Source organism: Crotalus tigris, unplaced genomic scaffold, assembly GCF_016545835.1.
Source record: "Crotalus tigris isolate CLP2741 ecotype Arizona unplaced genomic scaffold, ASM1654583v1 scf7180000018767.220593, whole genome shotgun sequence".
Classification (NCBI taxonomy): Eukaryota; Metazoa; Chordata; class Lepidosauria; order Squamata; family Viperidae; genus Crotalus; species Crotalus tigris.
This window is the reverse complement of record NW_024097189.1, coordinates 142,784-163,169: the sequence shown is the minus strand read 5'-3', so window position 1 is coordinate 163,169 and position 20,386 is coordinate 142,784. Positions and strand designations below refer to the sequence as shown.

Sequence of the window (20,386 nt, the reverse complement as noted above, 5' to 3'; positions counted from 1 at the left end):
TAAATGAATACTCTAAAACTTTAGTGTAAAATCTTCTTTTCCATGCCAAACTAATAAACAATTGTCTTTGTGTTTAGTGCTGGATTCAGAATAAGGTACTGATTAGTATAAAATAGACATATTTGCAATAATTGCATACACACACACACACACACACACACACACACACACACATAACACAGAGCGAGAGAATTTGGATGGGTAAATAAAGCAAACTCCTCATATGTAAAATGGAAAAGGATGTCACTACAGTTATTTCATTTCCCACTGTTTAATTTGCAGGCCAAAACCCATACAACCCAGGTTTATATTATGAGACTTTTCCATACTATGACAGCTATCACTTTTGCAGAATAAGCATGAAATGTAAAATGATAACAGTAAAACTTTTAGGGCTATAAAAGAAGGTATGTTTTAAATGGATTACAGTTTAATTGATTATATTAAATATAATTCTGCTAGAGTTTCTTTTGGTCTAAAACATTATTTATGAATTTTTCTTTGTCTTTCCCTTTCTCATCCCACCTCCCGAATTATTGAATCTATATGTAAAAGGATGATTCTGAGAGCTGATTTTCATTAGTCATTTTAAGAATGATGTTAGCAGTTTTTTTTAAAATGGAGAGCACCTACACTATTCTTAGATGTCCAAATGTACATTATACTGAGAACCATCAATACTAAAACAAAATCAAAGCCATTATGTGAACTAGGTGCAAAATTTTTGGATTCTAAAAATATGGGCTTATGATTTTCCAAAGAATCACGAAGACTTGTCTACAAGGTCTCAAGAATTTTGACCATCACTAGAATGTACAGAAAGCTAATATGGCAGATAATACAGAGAAATGTTAAGGTTAAATGTTTAGTTGCAGATTGATGATATTATTGGCATATATTTATGATGTTATATTTATGTTTATGAATAGTTGCTTTAGAAGGTGTTGAGAATTTATATGAATACAATGGCTATAGAAAATAAATTAATCCAGATTTGCATAATGACTTGTCACCACATGTCAGAATCCAATTATATTTCATCTTTAATTATCAAATATAGAAACTCCCAGTTCTGCCTTCTCTGGATTCTGCCATAAGAGGGAGAGAAGGGGGAGAACAAAGGGGCTTTATGGCCCTCACTTCCTTCAGTAGACTTCTAAGGAATTGAATGTGTTTATTGCAACCTCAAAGAGTTTGAATGTAGTTAGCACCAAAGAACCTTACCATAACAAAGGGGGCTATTTACCTTTCATGTAGTTTATCTGAAGTCTCCATCCAGATGGAAGAAAGGAACAAAAGGGGGGAATTGTGATGCCTGAAACTATCACTGGAAGGGGGGGTGATTGGGTGGGACTGCTGGGGAACCCCTTAAAACCTTGAATGGGAGAGCTTGGACCCCAAGTCCTGTCTAGCACCCTGCAACCACTTATTCTTAATAAAGGATTCCTGTTGGAAGAATTATTCCAAGAGTTCTGTCTTCTTAAGATGCAAAGTGGGGTGGGTCCTTACATTAGACAGGACTTGCAAAATTAATCCCCCTGGAAGGGAGACCCTTGCCGGGGGATTTTGCAAAAAATTTACCATGTCAGACAATGGAGAAAGAGAGGGGGAAAACTCCCTGGAAAGAGAGCCGCTGACCCAGTTGGAACCTTGCCAGATGTTGGGATCCGAGAGGTCAGATTCCTCGGGAGAAGAAGTGGTGGAGACACGGGACCACAAGCCTCGCTGGTCAATGGGCGTTGGAAAGAAGAGTGAGTGGGGAATCAAGAAAGGTGACCCTGAGACGGGGGACCAAGCAACCAGAATGGAAGCAGGAGATGGAGAAATCCCTGCACGCAAGTGAAGAGGGAGGAAGCTGGGCACCGTACTCAGACTGGATCCTAGAGAAAGCTATTGACCTGATGAAGAGAACTCTCAGCTCCCTAGGAGAGGAGAATCCTGAGCCCTACGGCCGCCCCAGCTCCTGGAGCCGCAAAGGAGAGACACCGAGGGGGACGTGGAACCTGCAACCCCGGGGACATCTACTGATCCAGTAGCCCCCACCCCCTACCGGACCACAGATGGCAATCTGGACGGAAGACACTACCACCCACAACGGAGGCACCGATCCATTCCAAGACGTCCACCGTTGGAGGTGAAATTCAAAGGGGAGCCAACACGCTTGGGGTTTTTCCTAACCCAAGTACTCAGCTACATGGAGGAATACGGGCAGGACATTCCCAGCGACAAAGCCCGCATCCGGATCGTGCAGTCTACCCTGGATGGACCGGCTGCAGATTGGGTGGTGAACTTGCATGACTCCAACGCCCCAGAACTCAGTAATTTCAACCATTTCATGTCCTCTCTGAGAAGGCGATTTGAAGACCCCCTGGCTGATCGCAAAGCCGTGAAAGGATAAAAACGATGAGGCAAGGCAAACGCCCGGTGGCTGAATATACACAAGAATTCCGGGCCATTGCCAGCAAACTGAATTGGCCAGAAGACATCCTCCTTAGCCATTTCAAAGGCGGACTAAATTATGATCTATATGACGCTTGCCTGCCCTGAGGGGACCCACACCGACTTGAGGAATGGTACGTCTTGGCAGAGGAAGCAGAGATCGACATATTGAAGAGGCACCGCCGCGGAAAACAATGGAGCCGCCCCCCGCCTGAGCTGACACACGAACTGGTGAAATCATCGGCTACAGCCAAGAAGCAAATGGGGTGTTTCAAGTGCGGAAGAGAAGGGCATCGAGCTGTAGAATGCCGCTCCAAAGCCCCCCAGCACAACCCAGACAGATTCCCAATCAACAAATCCAGAAAGTCTTTAGCTAAGCCAAAAGAAACGGCCATGAGAATGATGGAAATTGCAGAACCCCCCACTTCTGCTCACCAAGGGGAAAGAACTCCAGCCTACACCACAGGGCCGGTGGATGCCTCAGATGACAGCTCAGAGGGCGAACCCCTGGTGGATCTCTCTTATTTTTAAGAGGGGCCGGATGTCAGAATCCAATTATATTTCATCTTTAATTATCAAATATAGAAACTCCCAGTTCTGCCTTCTCTGGATTCTGCCATAAGAGGGAGAGAAGGGGGAGAACAAAGGGGCTTTATGGCCCTCACTTCCTTCAGTATACTTCTAAGGAGCTGAATGCTGAATGTGTGTTTATTGCAACCTCAAAGAGTTAGCACCAAAGAACCTTACCATAACAAAGAAGGTTATTTGCCTTTCATGTAGTTTATCTGAAGTCTCCATCCAGACGGAAGAAAGAAGAAAGGGGGTGGAATTTTGATACCTGAAACTATCACTGGAAGGGGGGTGATTTGGTGGGACTACTGGGGAACCCCTTAAAACCTTGAATGGGAGAGCTTGGACCCCAAGTCCTGTCTAGCACGCCTGCAACCACTTCTTCTTAATAAAGGATTCCTGTTGGAAGAATTATTCCAAGAGTTCTGTCTTCTTAAGATGCAAAGTGGGGTGGGTACACACACATACGCAGAGCGAGAGAATTTGGATGGGTAAATAAAGCAAACTCCTCATATGTAAAATGGAAAAGGATGTCACTACAGTTACCTGTTTAATTTGCAGGCCAAAATCCATACAACCCAGGTTTATATTATGAGACTTTTCCATACTATGACAGCTATCACTTTTGCAGAATAAGCATGAAATGTAAAATGATAACAGTAAAACTTTTAGGGCTATAAAAGAAGGTATGTTTTAAATGGATTACAGTTTAATTGATTATATTAAATATAATTCTGCTAGAGTTTCTTTTGGTCTAAAACATTATTTATGAATTTTTCTTTGTCTTTCCCTTTCTCATCCCACCTCCCGAATTATTGAATCTATATGTAAAAGGATGATTCTGAGAGCTGATTTTCATTAGTCATTTTAAGAATGATGTTAGCAGTTTTTTTTAAAATGGAGAGCACCTACACTATTCTTAGATGTCCAAATGTACATTATACTGAGAACCATCAATACTAAAACAAAATCAAAGCCATTATGTGAACTAGGTGCAAAATTTTTGGATTCTAAAAATATGGGCTTATGATTTTCCAAAGAATCACGAAGACTTGTCTACAAGGTCTCAAGAATTTTGACCATCACTAGAATGTACAGAAAGCTAATATGGCAGATAATACAGAGAAATGTTAAGGTTAAATGTTTAGTTGCAGATTGATGATATTATTGGCATATATTTATGATGTTATATTTATGTTTATGAATAGTTGCTTTAGAAGGTGTTGAGAATTTATATGAATACAATGGCTATAGAAAATAAATTAATCCAGATTTGCATAATGACTTGTCACCACAGACATCCTATTTCCTAAAGGCACAATTACCAATAAAGGTTAAAAAAATGATAGCTAAAAACAATTTTTAATGTAACTGAAGTCAAAACTCACATGTGCTTATTTAGAAAAAAATACTCTTTGAATTCAGTGGCTCTTTTCTAAGTAAATGTTTAAATTGCATTGCTTAGGATAGTTAATTAGTTCCGTATTTAGAAATGTAATTTATTTCAAAATATACAAATAGATATTAAAACACATTCATAAATGTTAACTCATGTATATATAATTCCATAAGAAATCAAAACAATTTTTTCAAGGAAAAATATATTCAGAATATGGAAATATTCTCAAACCTGTATTTCTAATTGTTGGACCACCTGCATTTGCACCCGACACTGAGCAGTGCTTCGATCATCCAATGCATGTTCATTATTAAGGTGCCTAGTAAAAGAAGAAATAATTAAAAATATAGAATAATAGGTAGACATTGATAACCTTCTCAATCCTACTGCCTTTCTCTGTGTGTGTGTTCTGTAAACACAATTCTTATATCAGAAAACTAGCTATTGGAAACCCAATCCAATCTAAACTGTTGTAACAGGCATAATAGAGCTACCTTGCAAGAAACTTCACTATTTCCCTAAAGAAATTCACTGCAAAGTAGTTTGGGAAATGCAACTGAGCAGTCTTGGTCCTGACTATAAGATATGATCAAAGACACAAGAAAATGGTGCACAAATGTACAATGCAAGGGGAACAAATTTAACACTTCTTTTATAAAAGAGCTAATCATGAGTACCTATAATAAGAGTGAAGTAATATCACATGTATCATGTTGACATTGCAAATGGTACTAATTATAATGGCAAATTCATATGATATATGTGACATAATGTAATTTTGAGTTTTACTCAGATGCCTTTCCCCTTACTTCTCCTCCACATGATAAGAGCACAGATGGGTAATAACATTTGGGTATTGCCAATGAAAACAGGTACCATTATGTCTACCTTTCAACACATATAGCCTGTGAATGCATTTCTGGATGAGTAATGCAAAAAGGCAAAGGATACAGAACTGGAAAATTGAGAAGTATAGATGAAATAATGCAAATAAAATACAAATGTGATTAGTATAAATTTGCTTAGGTTAAGCTTTATTAAAGAGATCACGCTATGTATGATAATATATTTAGCAAGTCATTATTTACTTATACAGGGAAAATATTTTGCTTGATAAAGCAACTTGCACTTTCTACACCTATATCTTCATAAATAAGAGAGAACTTCCTATCTTCCAGTCCTAGGGAAGAAAATATAAGCACCTAAGTTTCTTACTAGGTTTGCCAAATAGTTGATTGAACAGAACATTCATTTTTAAAGAAAAGTGACCTGTTTTAAGTTTTCAAGCTTATTTCACTTTTTAAAAAATTTCTACGCAGTATAATTGAAGGAGGTATGTTGCTTCCAGAAGAACCATCTGAAAAAGAGTGTATGGGTGTTTTTAGTTTGATTACTCTTGATTTAAATTACTGATATAAAAATTACAGGAAGGAGCTGATGTATTAATTGGCTATGTGACAATCACACAATTAGAATAACAAAGTTGGAGGGGACCTTGTAGGTCATCTAGTCCAACCCCCTACCCAAGCAGGAGACCCTACACCATTTCTGACAGATGGCAGTCCAGTCTCTTCTTGAAAACTTCCAGTGGTGAAAGTCCCACAACATCTGAAGGCAAACTGTTCCATTGGTTGATTGTTCTCACTGTCAGAAAATTTCTCCTTATGTCTAGGTTGAACCTCTCTTTGATCAGTTTCCATTCATTATTCCTTGTCTGGCTTTCAGGTGCTTTGGAAAATAGGTTGATCCCCTCCTCTCTGTGACAGCCCCTCAAATATTGGAAGACTGCTATCATGTGTCCCCTGGTCCTTCTCTTCACTAGACTAACCACGCCCAGTTCCTGCAACCATTTTTCATGTGTTTTAGCGTCCAGTCCCCTAATCATCTTTGTTGCTCTTCTCTGCACTTTTTCTAGATTCTCAACATATTTTTTTGTAGTGTGGAGAGCAGAACTGGTTGCAGTACTCTAGGTGTGGTCTTATTAAGGCTTCAAAGAGTGGTTTCACCCAATCTCTACAGTATGTGCCCTTTTGATTTTTCTTGCCTAAGTGTAAGACTTTAGTTTTCTCTACACTGAATTTCATTTTGTTAGATAGGGCCCAGTGTTCAAGACTGTCAAGATCCATCTGGATCTTGAACCTATCATCTAGGGTGTTGGCTATTCTTGCCAGCTTAGTATCATCTGCAAATTTGATAAGTTCCCCTTCTATTCCCTCAGCTAAGTCATTTATGAAGATGTTGAAGAGTACTGGGCCTAGGACAGAACCTTGTGGTACAGCTTACTTCCCTCCATGTAGACCTAGTACCATTAAGGACTACTCATTGAATAAGGTTTGTCAGCCAGTTAAAAATCCATCTGATGGTGATGCTATCTATCCCACTCTTTTTTAGCTTTCTAAGAAGTACTGTAGGTTGTAGTCTACTTGGTTGATTGCTGAAGTCTATGTCCACAGCATTTCACTGGTCTACTAATTTAGTTACTTGGTCAAGGAATGAAATAAAATTGGTTTGGCATAATTCTGGTCTGAACAGATATTTTAAAACTATCCCTATGATATGTTATTGCAATTAAGATTGTAGCAGTTGGGATAGTAAATTTGATTCCAACCTCAATTATTTACCATTTCCAAATAAATATGCATTAGAACTTGAATCTAATAAACAGGTAGGAGTTTTTAAGTAACAATAAGTGAATGGATGAAATACTTGTATGGATGAGTAACTATTGGTCTAATAAATAACATTTTAATGCTACTTTGAATGTATGGTAGGTGGCAGACATACAGGAGTTATCTATTCACAGGATATGATGGTTGTCAACATTCCTAAGTAAATATCACCACTTAAATTATATAAGCATTGCATGAAAACTTTGCTATAATTGGAAGGAATGTGCAAGAAGTATATTATGTGAACACAATGTATTGCAAAACAATCAAAAAGAAACAATTACTCTATTACAATTACTCTATTAATTTATGTCCTAATATCGGTATTTTGTATATGATTTAGATTTCATAATAAGCTTCTTTTCTATGCTTCCAAATTGTTAATACAATTAAATTTCTTTATGCACACATTGATTTATAATGGCATACTGTTTAGCAAACAATGACATAAGTTAACAAGTAGCCTAAGATTTTGAATGTAGTACACACACACACACAAGTACCCTGGACTTATGCCATGAAAGGCTTTAAAGATTATTACCAACACCCTGAATTGCACCCAGAAGCAGATTGGCAGCCAATACAGTTCATGGAGCTATTCTTCGAGCCCCAAGAACTGCCCACACCAGCTGTAGCTTCTGAATGCTCTTCAAGGGTAACCTCATTTACAGTGCAATTTACAATATTCTAACCATGAGATGACTAGGGCCTAAACAACTGAGCTCGGGGACTCCTGATCCAGGAAAAGACTGCAACTAGCGCACAATCCAAAGTTGTGCAAAGGGTCTCCTAGCCGTGACTGCCACCCAAGTTGCAGACCAGATTTGTCTGGGGTAGTACCACCCCATCCAAGATAAAAATGACAAAGTCCTCATCTCAGGGTCCCATGTACCCAAAGCCATTTGGTCTTGCCAGAGTTCGGTTGAAGCCTGTTGTCTCCCATTCAGGCTCCCACAGACTCCAAATATTGTGACAGCAGCCACTGCCTCACTTGAGTCACCAGGAGTGGAAATATAGAGTTGGGTATCATCAGCATACTGCAGATACCTCAACCCCTAGTGATGGATATCTCACCCAGCAGTTTCATGTACATGTTAAAAAGGAGTGAAGAGCGTGCCACAAGATAGTGGCCAAGGGCTGGACTTCTCACTCTCTCTTAACACCGATTGGGACTAGCCTTGGAAAAAGGAGCCAAACCAGTGCAAAACTGTGCTGCCCAGCACCAGTCCCCATAGCAGACCCAAAACAACACCATGGTCAATGGTATCAAAAGCCGCTGAGAGGTCAAGGAGAGTGTGGATGCACTACCCCCATCCGGCTCTAGCCAAAGATCATCGACAAGCACAACCAATGACATTTCCATCCCATAAACGGGCCTAAATCCTGACTGAAAGGGGTCCAGATAATCTGTTTCATCCAGGACCCTCTGAAACTGCCAGACCACCGCCTTTTGCACAATCTTCCCCAAAAAGAGGAGGTTGGAAATTGGATGAAAGGTGTCCATGCAGGTGGGATCCAGTGATTTTTTTAAGGAGGGGGCAAACCAGAACCTCCTTAAAAGCCTCCAGAAATGTCTCCTCCTGTAGTGAAATATTAATCACTGCCTGGACCCTCCTGCTAGTCTCCATCCTGGAGGCTTTCACCATCCAGGAGGGACAAAGATTTAACAGGTGGTGGCACTGACATCATTGAGGACCCTGTCCACTTCATCAGGGCCAACAGGGTCAAACCGTTCCCAGAAAATCGGGCAAGACCTCTCCCCAGGCATCTCATATGGACTATCTCCATACATGAGATCCAACTGGGAAAAAATCCGAGCAACTTTTTCATCAGGTGCTGAGCATGGCACTGCAGATGATTACCCAAGCTCCCCTGACCCAGGAGGGTGACCCAAAACAGGGCTGCTGGGCCACACTCTGAGGATGCAATGTGGAGAAATAATGCTGTTTTGCTGCTTTTACTGCCATGAGGTAGGCCTTAATAGTGGTCGTGTCCAGTCGGAATCATCCCTTGTCTTCCTCCAGCAGCACTCTAGGCCCTTTTCAGAACCTGCAACTCCTCTGTGAACCATGGGGAGGGTCAGGAAAGATGGTCCAACAAGAGGCCACAGAGGCTGCAAGTTGTTGTTGTTCAGTCACTAAGTCATATCCAACTCTTCATGACCCCATGAACCACAGCACGCCAGGCCCACCTGTCGTCCATTGTCCCCATGAGTCTGCCTAAAGTTATGCCCACTGCACTGATGACACTCATTTCATCCTCTGCTGTCCCCATCTCCTTTTGCCTTCAATCTTTCCCAACATCAGGGTCTTTTCCAATGATGAACAGAGAAGAGCAGGCTTGAAATCTTAACCCAACTATAAGGTTGTCTGGATTATCTAGAATTACTTCCCATCCTTCAACCTATGTTTCTACAAAGGATAGTTGTGAAGATAAGTGAGTGGGAATGTTTTTTGAGGGAAAATTGGAATAAATACAGTATGTACTATTAATAATATAACTAAACTATATATCTTGGACTTGGAGTGAGAAAATATTGCCTTCATGTATTTGTAGCAATTCCATATTTACCTTGTTGTTTGTGGAAAAACAATCTTCAGCATCTATTCTTGATTTTTTCTTTGTGTGTATGCATGTGTGCATGAAGTATGGAATACATAAGATATATATAAGACTAATACCATCAATAAGCCTTGGTGGGAAACTTTTTATATGAACAGGCAAGTTCATATAGAAGATTATGCTGTACAATGTCTGAGAATTAAGGGGAATTAAGGGAAATAGAAAGATATCAATTCTATCTATATACAGCATCAGCTAGAAATAGGAGAGTTGGAGAGATGAACAGTGGCTAACAGCATACATAGCTACATGTTTCCATTTTATTATTCCTTCAGCATATGGAAATGGATATTACGCTTATCAAAGAGATCTTGAAGACCTTAAAGGCCCAAACTATTGCTAAGATCTAAAGTATGTTTTCAGAAGTTTTTTTTTCCTGTATTAGTTATATTTAACATTCCAAAGAAATAAGCAAGGGTATGAGGTCAGGGAGTGATTGCTTTAGAATTTACATAAGAAGTATAATAAAACTTACAACATAGCTTCATTTGACCTGTAGGGTTTTCACAGCTAGGAAAAATAAATTTGGCCCTATCATCACATCCTCGAAGATATTTAGATGATATTTATAGGAAAGACATTTGTAAGAAAGAAGATTAGAAGTGCATGTTGAATGACTAACTGGAGAACTAGAAAATCCAGACAGTACTAGGTTTAGAGTTTGTTCTTAGTTTACCTCCAGTAGGAACCACTTAATTATACAGCTAGTTACAAAAGATGCTATTTCCAACACTCATTCTAGGAAAAAGCTACAAATGTTCCCTGTGGTCAGACACAAGGAAATTTTATATTCAGGTCTTATACATGTATACTATGTTGATATCTGTCCATATTATTGAATGTTTTTTGAAGTATGAAGTAAAATTGTTGATAGAGAGGAAAAGATGAAAAGATGATCTCTCTAAGTAGTTTTGTGTTTGCTAGATAACATATGTTACCTAACATATGTTAGATATGCTGATCCATACATGGCTAGTACCAAACTCTAATTGGAAGGTATCTGGATAACGTACTTTGTCTAGGATACTCTGTGGATGACATTCTACCTTCTCAAGATCTTCCCTAAAAAGAGAATTTGGAGACTGAGTTGAAGTTGCTTAATACAAATCAAGAGATGGCTTTATTATAATTTTTAATTTTGATGACAATTCCCCTTCTCTTAAAGAAGTATTAAGCACCTCAAAAATTCAGCTGTGTAGACATATTGCAACTGCCAAAAGCCAAGAATGCCTTGGATCAAGCCAACAAATAGATCATGCCACTATTTCAAAGTTAAAATTATCTCAGATCAGATTTCAAAATATAATTTTCAATTATCTGATTAGACTTTGTTTCGTAGGCAACAAAACTTGAGCAATTATGAGTATTTTATCTGTAAAGAATCTCACAAACATGTCACTGCAGCCTGAAGATATAGTACAGATAAGAGTCTGCAAGTGCAGACAACTACACTTGCTTTGTCCCTCTTACCACAAAGGATATGCCCAAATACCGACAAATACCTGTAATTGGTCATTTTCACTCTTGATCTAATTTAGGCTTTGTAAGTTGAACTGTTTTTTCCAGTCATTTCATTTGCTGTAGCTTCTTGGTAAATCAAGGTATCCCTGGCATGAGTAATTACAGAGAATCTACACAAGGACAATTTTGTCATAATCCTGGTCATCTCCATATTTTAAAGATGGATCAGGCTTGAGATGGAACTGCCTGCCAGGTCACAGAGAAATTCCCAGTAACATAAAACACATTCTAAACATAGAGCTGTTATGTGTGTAATGCCAGACTCGTGTCTTATTACTAATGAATCCACAAAGGCAAAAGTTCCTCTGCACAAGGGAAAAGTGACTTTTCTTCAAAGAGAATAATTATTAATTTCTTAATATGTAGAAAGTGTGTATCTATATCTTCAGCCTCTCTTTTAAGACACTAAGCACTAGCTGAACAAATATCAATGAACAAACAGACAAAAATATATTTGTGGACATATCCAGTGCAAGAATATTAATATTTAATGACATAGATAATATTCTTAGGTAAAAAGAGAACAGAGATAATTAGTATAGAAGAGTATGCATTAATGAGTTCAAATATTGCTAGATTTGTATACAGCATTCTATATTGGCATGAAACAAAAAGCAAGCAGCATAAATTTTATCTTGGAACGATTTGCTTTCAGTTACATTTTCAGATGACACTTAACTAGTTCCGTTAGTGCCTATGTAATCTTGTATTCTTTTCATTTTATTATCTGCTCAGAAGAATCCAGGAACAAAACACTAAATGCTAGATATAAGAGTACAATTCAGAATACTACTGACTGGATTGGTATTTGGCTCAAGCCAGCTTCCATTGCAGCTTCTGATTCTCTATTTAAAAAAAACCAAACTCTTCTCAAAGTAATTATCGACAGAATTACAAGCTAGTTACTTTTCAACAACAACAAAAACATAACAGAACTTAAATAATATTAAAACAGAAATTTATAACTGGAAAGTAACTTTCTACAATGTTTATATTCATAAAATTAATTTTTATAAAATGGCACTTCTCTCTGCTGAGAATTGTACAAAACATATTTAAACTAACTGGATTGTACTCAATGCTCTATAGTTATCATCTCCCCCTAATGTATTTCAGATGCAGTTTAAGTAGTCCATTAGTAACTATTTCCTTTTCCTATTGTAGTAAAAATATGCTATTCAATCATAGTATCTGAACATCTTATGAGATATTCAGGGTTTTTAAAAGTTCATTTATAGGAGTCCTGGATACAATGCAAAACAATGTGCTGATACAACATTTGGAAGGCATTTGAACAGACAGAGATACAGAAGTTTAGTTGATAAAAAGATACTTTACAATCAGTGAAATAGACTTTAGGACCTGGTAATGTTGAAACTAAAAACTGAAATGAGTTGTAATTGAATTTCAGATAGCTGAGGCAGTTTGATTTCACATTTAGTAAACTTACTGTTGTGATATATGGCACATAATAAAAACTGAAAAATGTTAAACAAAGCATGACTTTTTATTAAATCAAATTTACATTTTCCTCCATGCACTTTTTTTTGTCTTCTTATTGCTATTTTGCAAAATTTTATTATGATCTGCTGAAATGCCATGAGGTAATTTTCAGCCCCCTTTGGGGTGTCAGATAGCTTAATATGCTGATTAACTTTTTCACATGATCAAACAGAAACTGAATTATCTCTGAACACAACATTCTATTTAGAGTTTTATTTCTAAGTTGTCATTGCAGCTCCAAGAATGGTTAGAAATGAAAACTGTTCATAGATAATGACAGTGCTGTTTATGATCCTCTCTGTGGATGGTAGGGCACTATATGTTCAGAAAACTGAGCTGGGATCTACTTCTAACACATAAGACTCTTGTTTTCATTCTTCTGCAGGCAGTCTTCCAACCACATTTGAAATTTTCCATAGAACTAACTACCAGCCAGATTACAAAAGAACTCTTTTAGAGTAAAACAGGGTAGGAAGTGTTGCTTTACATATCAGGACCCTGGTTGTGTACTGGTCAATTTGAGAAATTATTCATTCCCAGCCCTAGACTGCTTTGAACACTTTTTTATCTGCTATTTCAGCAAGTAAAAGAGTAAGTCATATTTTGTGAGATGGGCGACTACATAAGTATGATAAAAATATGAATAAGATAAATATGTCTTCATATTCAGGTAGTCTTCTAAAAAGAAGAGAAGTATAGTATCTTTCTGACTGAGAAATGGCAACCATCCAAGAAACCTTTTTACTGTTTTATTTGATAATGTTTGGAAGTGAAATTGACAAGACTAGGAATTGCTTAATCTGGCCTCATTTATTTTCACTATTTAGATGCAAAATGAGGAACTGGAATCTGCATTAACTGCCAAGAAAGTAATTAGCAGATATTCTTTCTGCAGAGAACACCACTTCTTATTCCCACGTTATGATGCTTCTAAACCAATTATGCTTCTAAACCGATGAACCAATACAGGACAGAAGGAGAGTCCTGTATAGTTTTATATACAGGATGAAACTCTTTTTTTAAATTAAATTTTTATTAAGTACAAAGAAAAAAAAGGATTAAAAACATTGAACATGGTAAATCGTCTTTGACTGACATCTCAGTCCATATTGTACATTAATTTCATATAATATACCTATATACAACTATACATTTCTAGTCTCTATCTCAGTTTATCTTTTTACTGTGACCTCCATTTTTCCCCTCCATCTATAAAATTAATTCCATATTCGATAAAATTGTTTCTTCTTGATTTTTTAATCTTTTAGTTATTCTATCTAGTTCTGCGCAATACATAATTTTCTTTATTAGTGCTTCCCCACTCGGTACTTCCATTACTTTCCACTTTTGGGCAAACAGTACCCTTGCTGCTGTGACACCATATGTGTCCTTTTTATTTACATTTTTCTCTAGTATTCCTAATAGTAATGTCTCCGGTTTGTATTGAATGTTTTGCCTAGTCATTTCTATTGCCCAATCCCAGACCATATGCCAGTACACCTGTGCTTCTCTACATGTCCACCATACATGAAAAAAGGTGCCCTTTTCTTTTTTACATTTTCAACACATAGATGAATATCCATTATACATTTTGGCTAATCTGGTTGGAGGGAGATGCCATCTGTAAACCATCTTATACAGGTTTTCTTTATATGATGTCGCCACTGTGATTTTGTTATTTCGCTCCCATACTTGCTGCCATTGATCCATATTTATATTATATCCTAGATCTATTGCCCATGTCACCATTGTTTCTTTAACCTGCTCCTCATATAGCTTATGTTCCAACAGGTGTTTATAAATATTCTTTATTTGTTTTTTCTCTGGGCCTAGCAGTATTTTATCTAACACCATTGTGTTAATTCCCCATTCTTGCTTATCCTTCATGTATCTTGCTTGTATCTGGAGATAAGACCACCACTCCATGTCTATTCCTTGTTGTTTTAGCTCTTGTTTTTGTTTTAAATAAACTTCTTCTGTCAAGATGTCTTTATATATAATAGCTTTGTCTATCCTGTACAAATTGGGGTATGTGACTGCCTCCAATGGCGATAGCCAAGCTGGGATCTTTGTGTAATATTGATGTGTAACTATATTCTAGTTTTTTATTAATTCTTGCCGAACCTAATGTCTTAAAAAATATTGGTAGTTTCTGCTTTACCCCATCCATATGTGAGCACGCCAGCCCTGCTAGACTTCATAATCCTCTAAATGTAAACATCTTTTATTTTCTAACATTATCCAGTCTCTAATCCCTATTAGGGCCGCTGCTTGGTAATATAGCTCCCAATCTGGGAAACCTAAACCTCCCCTCTCTTTGGCATCCTGTAATGCCTTTAATTTTATTCTTGCCTTCTTATCAGACTACACAAATTCTAAGGTTAATTTATTCAGCTCTTTGAAAAATTTCTTGTCTAATTGAATTGGAATATTCTGAAACAGGAATATCATTTTAGGTAAGATGTTCATTTTCACTGAGGCAATTCTCCCGAGTAATGAGAGATGCAAATTTTTTCAGCGGTCTAAATTACTTTTATATTCTTGACCAATTTGCCATAATTGTCTTCTTTAATTGATGAGCAGCGAGCTGAAATAACTATCCCTAAATATTTTAATTTGGAAACTACTTGTATACCTAATTTTGCCTCGAGGTTTCCTTTTTTTATGTTAGTCATTTTTTTGTGATAATCTTTGTTTTGTTTCTATTTATTTTCAAACCTGCCAGATCCCCATACTCTTCCAATATTTTGAATAGTTTCTGCCCTGAATGTTCTGGGTCTTCTAATATAAATGCTAAGTCGTCTGCATAAGCTTGAAGTTTGTATGTTTCTTTCTTGATCTTAAATCCTTTAATCTGCTCTTCTTGTCTTACTACTCTAGAAAGAATTTCTAATGTATATATAAATAACAATGGCGAGAGAGGACATCCTTGTCTTGTGCCTTTCTGTATGTTGAATTTATTTATTTTTTTAAATTTTTTTTATTGAATAACAGAAAAAGAAAAAAAAATAAAAACATTTGAACATGGTAAATCAGATTTGACAACCATCTCAGTTCATATTCACAATTAATTACTAATAAAAACTCTATACAATAACATCACTCTAATCTCAATCTTAACTTATCTCATTACAATGTCTTCCATTTTTTCCCCCACCATCTATAAAATTTGTTCCAAATTTGGTAAAAATCTGTTCATCCTGATTTTTAAGTCTTTTAGTTAACCTATCTAATTCTGCGCAGTGCATAATTTTATGGATTAAGATTTCCTCACTAGGTATAGCCGTAGCTTTCCAATTTTTGAGTGAATACAATTCTTGCCGCTGTAACCACATGAATGAATAAATACATATCCTCTTTACTAACATTTTTTTCAAGAATTCCTTACAACAATGTCTCAGGCTTATATTGAATGTTTTGCATACTCATTTCTGTTACTCATTCCCAAACCATACGCTAATGTCTCTGTGCTTCCTTACAGGACCACCAAACATGAAAAAAGTGCCCTTTTCTATTTTGCATTTCCAACACAAAGATGAGTATCCTTTGTACATTTTGGCTAATCTTGCTGGAGGGAGATGCCATCTGTAAATCATCTTATACGAATTTTCTTTATATGATGACGCCAATGTAATTTTATTATTTCGCATCCATACCTGCTGCCATTGATCCAAATTAATGTTGTGTCCTAAATCTATTGCCCATGTCACCATTGTTTCTTTAACCTGTTCTTCAAATAGCCTGTACTCCAATAGGTGTTTATAAATATTCTTTATTTGTTGTTTTTTTTCGGGCCAAGCAGAATTTTATCTAGCCCATGTCTATAAATACCCCATTCATGTTTGTCTTTCAAATATCTTGCTTGGACCTGGAGGTAACACCACCACTCTATCTCTATTCCTTGTTGTCTTAACTCCTGTTTAGATTTTAAAAGATCCTCTTCCGTCAAAATGTCTTTATACCTGATAACCTTATCTTTCCTGAGCAAATTGGGGTATATAACTGCCTCCAATGGTGATAACCAAGTCAGGATCTTTGTATAATATTGAGATTTGACAGTATTCCAACTTTTAATTAACCCTTGCCAGACCTTGTGTTTTAAGAAATATTGGTAGTTTCTACTTTGCCCCTTCCATATATGAGCATGCCATCCCTGCTGAAGATCATAACCCTCTAACTGAATACATCTTTGATTCTCTAAGGTTATCCAATCACTTATCCAAGACAGGGCCGCAGCTAAGTAATATAATTCCCAATCAGGAAAGCCTAAACCACCCCTTTCCTTGGCATCTTCTAAAGCCTTTAATTTTATTCTAGCCTTCTTACCAGACCATACAAATTCTAAAGTTATTTTATTTAACTCCCTAAAAAATTTCTTATCCAAGTAAATTGGGATATTCTGAAACAAAAATATCAATTTGTGTAGGATATTCATTTTTACAGCAGTGATTCTCCCAAGTAATGAGAGGTGTAAATTTTTCCAACGTTCTAGATCAACTTTAATTTTTTGTATTAATTTAACATAATTATCTTCTTTAATTGATGAACAACGTGCAGAAATGACTATCCCTAAGTACTTAAATTTAGAAATTACTTGTATACCTAATTTAACCTCAAGGGATCCTTTTTGTATATCGGTCATATTTTTAGTAATAATCTTTGTTTTATTTTTATTTATTTTTAAACCTGCATAATCTCCATAAATTTCTAAACTTTCAAATAATTTCTGCCCAGAGTGTTCTGGGTCTTCCAAAATAAAAGCTAGGTCATCTGCATAAACCAGAAGTTTATATATTTCTTTCTTAATCTTAAATCCTCTAATCTGTCCTTCTTGCCTTACCGCTCTAGCAAGAATTTCTAGAGTATAAATAAACAACAATGGCGAGAGAGGGCATTGTATCTTTTATATGTTAAGTCTATCAGTGGCCACCCCGTTTATTATGATCTGCGCATATTGTTTTGAATATATTGCAGTTATAACATTTAAGAAATTTCCTCCGGCTTACATTAATTTTAATTGTTGTATCATAAATTGCCAATTAACATTATCGAAAGCCTTCTGTGCATCAAGGAACAGAAGTGCTACTTGCAGATTGTTATGTGATTCACTGTAGGTTGAATTTATCATTTATTATGATCTGGGCCTTTTGTTCAGAATATATTGCGGTTATCACGTTTAAAATTTTTTCCCCAACATCCATTGATTTTAGTTGTTGGATCATAAATTGCCAATTAACATTGTCAAAAGCCTTCTGTGCATCAAGGAACAGAAGTGCCACTTGACGATCGCTATGCGATTCATAAAATTCAAGGATATCTAAAATTATTCTTATATTCCGCTTAGTCTGCCTGTTTGGTAAAAACCCATTTTGATCCAAATGTATGAAATCAACTAGGTATTTTTTGAATCTCTCCGCCATTATTGAGGCAAAAATTTTATAATCAGAATTCAATAATGATATAGGTCTATAATTTTGTATCCGTGTTTTGTCCGCTTCTTCTTTTGGAATCAATATTATATTTGCCTCCAACCAGGACTTAGGTATTTTAACATCAGTTAATACTGCGTTGAAAACTTCTAGTAGGTATTGATTGAGTGCACTTTGTTGTTCGTTATATAGTTCCGCAGGTATTCCATCTGGACTAGTCGCCTTATTGATCTTTTGTTTATTTATAGCCCTGATTATTTCAGCCATTCTTATTTCCTCATTTAACATAGATTTTATTTCCTCCAGAATCTTCGGTATGTCTACCTTCCCTAAGTATTCTATTATCCTTCTTACATTTTCCCCCTCATTTCTCTTATATAATTTTTCATAGTATCTTTGAGTGATTCCCCTTTTTATAGTCTCCTCCCCCTGGGTCTCTCCTTTCTCATCTTCCAAATTAATAATCCATTGCTTCTCTTTCTGCCTTCTTAGTTTATACGCTAGCCATCTTTCTGGTTTATTTGCGTGCTCAAAGTTATTTTGCTTAGCTGCCTGTAGTTTTTGTGCTAACTTTTCCGAATCCTCTATACAGAGTTTATGTTTAATTAAATCCATTTTGTTTTTCAATTCTTTGTTTTCAGGATCTCTCTGACATTGTGTTTTAGCCTGTTTGTATTCTTCCTCTAGCCTCACAGGATGAAACTCTTAATGGGCTATATAGAAACCAGGGTTTAAATTAGAAATAATCAAAAAATATCTAACATGTATCTATTAGCTTGGTAGTGTGTAAGAAAGAGTAGTCCAATGCAGTGAAAGTTTACAGACACCTCTTTAAAAAACTGAAATATACCAAGCAGCTGCTTGATAATGACTTAAAAACATGGAGGTACTAGACTACTTTCAATAGTGGCTGGCAGCCATTTAGACAAGAATCTTGAGATACAAAATATGAGAACAGAGGGACTGAGTCTTCTCCTGCCAATCATATTGCCCATTTAAACAGATAACCACTGGGGATTTTCAGTTTTCAAAAAAAGGGTTTCCACCCAGACAATCTGGGCTCATGACGTACAGACACAAATACTATATGGAAAATTTGCATGTAAGATTCTATTCCCCATTTCTATCCATCTGTTGCTAGTAATAGGTACACATGCAAAATCTTCACTTCCCTAGATTGGGGCATAAATGTGTTTACATTTTAATTCTACTTCTTCTTTGTATATTTAAAGAACTAAAAATCTGTAAAATGTCTACATTGGTATGCTCAAGTTTTAAAAAGACCTATTCCATTTATCTGGGCTGCTTTTTTTAGGCTAGCAATGGTAGACTACAATAATAGTCAATGAGGTTTTGTCTCGACTGAATTTTTCAGAAGAACACAAAAGAACCTTGCCATTAAAATAGTCCTTTATTCTCCCATATGAAGGGGAAAGGTTTTTAAAGTGTTGTGATGTTCAGTAATGAGCTTCTATCTAAATTATCATTGGTGACAAACTCACAAAGCACTTTGAGGACACATAGTTATGAAATGCCAGAGCTGCCACTTTCTTTCCTGTAATTATAGGCTAGCTTGCAGCCCTTCAGTGATCATTTATAGAACAGCCTCCAGTGGATTACTGAGAACTTGAAAAACACATACATACCTCTGCCACATTTCCCTTCTCCTTTCCTTACTATTGTTTACCAGTGATATGTAAAATAATGGGGCCTATTCATTTCCCCATCTTAATTATGCCAATCAAAGTACAAAAATAGCACTAGATATAAATACAATGCCAAGTGACTAAATAAATAGGATAGAAATTAACATTAAATTATGAATTTGTGGATTTATGACTATTTTATACTCAAATTATTCTCTTTTATGCTTTTACAACCAACCCAGGTACATATTGCTGTTAAAAAATTCCCTATGATTTATAAATCAAGAACAAGATAATACTGAAAAATGAGAGGATTGGTGGATTTTTTCAGTCAGTGCCTAATTGCTGTTTCAAAATGCATATGCAAAGGAACATTTCATTAATCATTTAATCATGTCCCTTGCAGGAAGTTGGAACTAATGTTGCAAATATCCTTTTCATATGAATGCTTCATAATGCTATCTTATGCATTTGATATATTGCATATGTCATAAATTATAGCTGCTTCAAAAAGAACCAAGTGGATTGTTATCCCTGAAGATGCTTTTTACAAAACCTTTATTAAGTTTTTCCCCCTCCAACTTATTG

At 36.4% G+C, this 20,386-nt stretch overlaps 1 protein-coding gene across 5 annotated transcripts in view; it reads right to left on the bottom strand.

The window, feature by feature from the left end:
• Window positions 1-20,386, bottom strand: part of FOXP2 (forkhead box P2) — a 204,973-nt gene that overhangs the window by 52,468 nt on the left and 132,119 nt on the right. For all 5 annotated transcript variants that reach the window (XM_039355899.1, XM_039355900.1, XM_039355898.1 and 2 more), the window contains one exon: window positions 4,640-4,727. In XM_039355899.1, coding sequence (XP_039211833.1) covers window positions 4,640-4,727 — 88 coding nt within the window. The remainder of the gene's footprint in view (window positions 1-4,639; window positions 4,728-20,386) is intronic.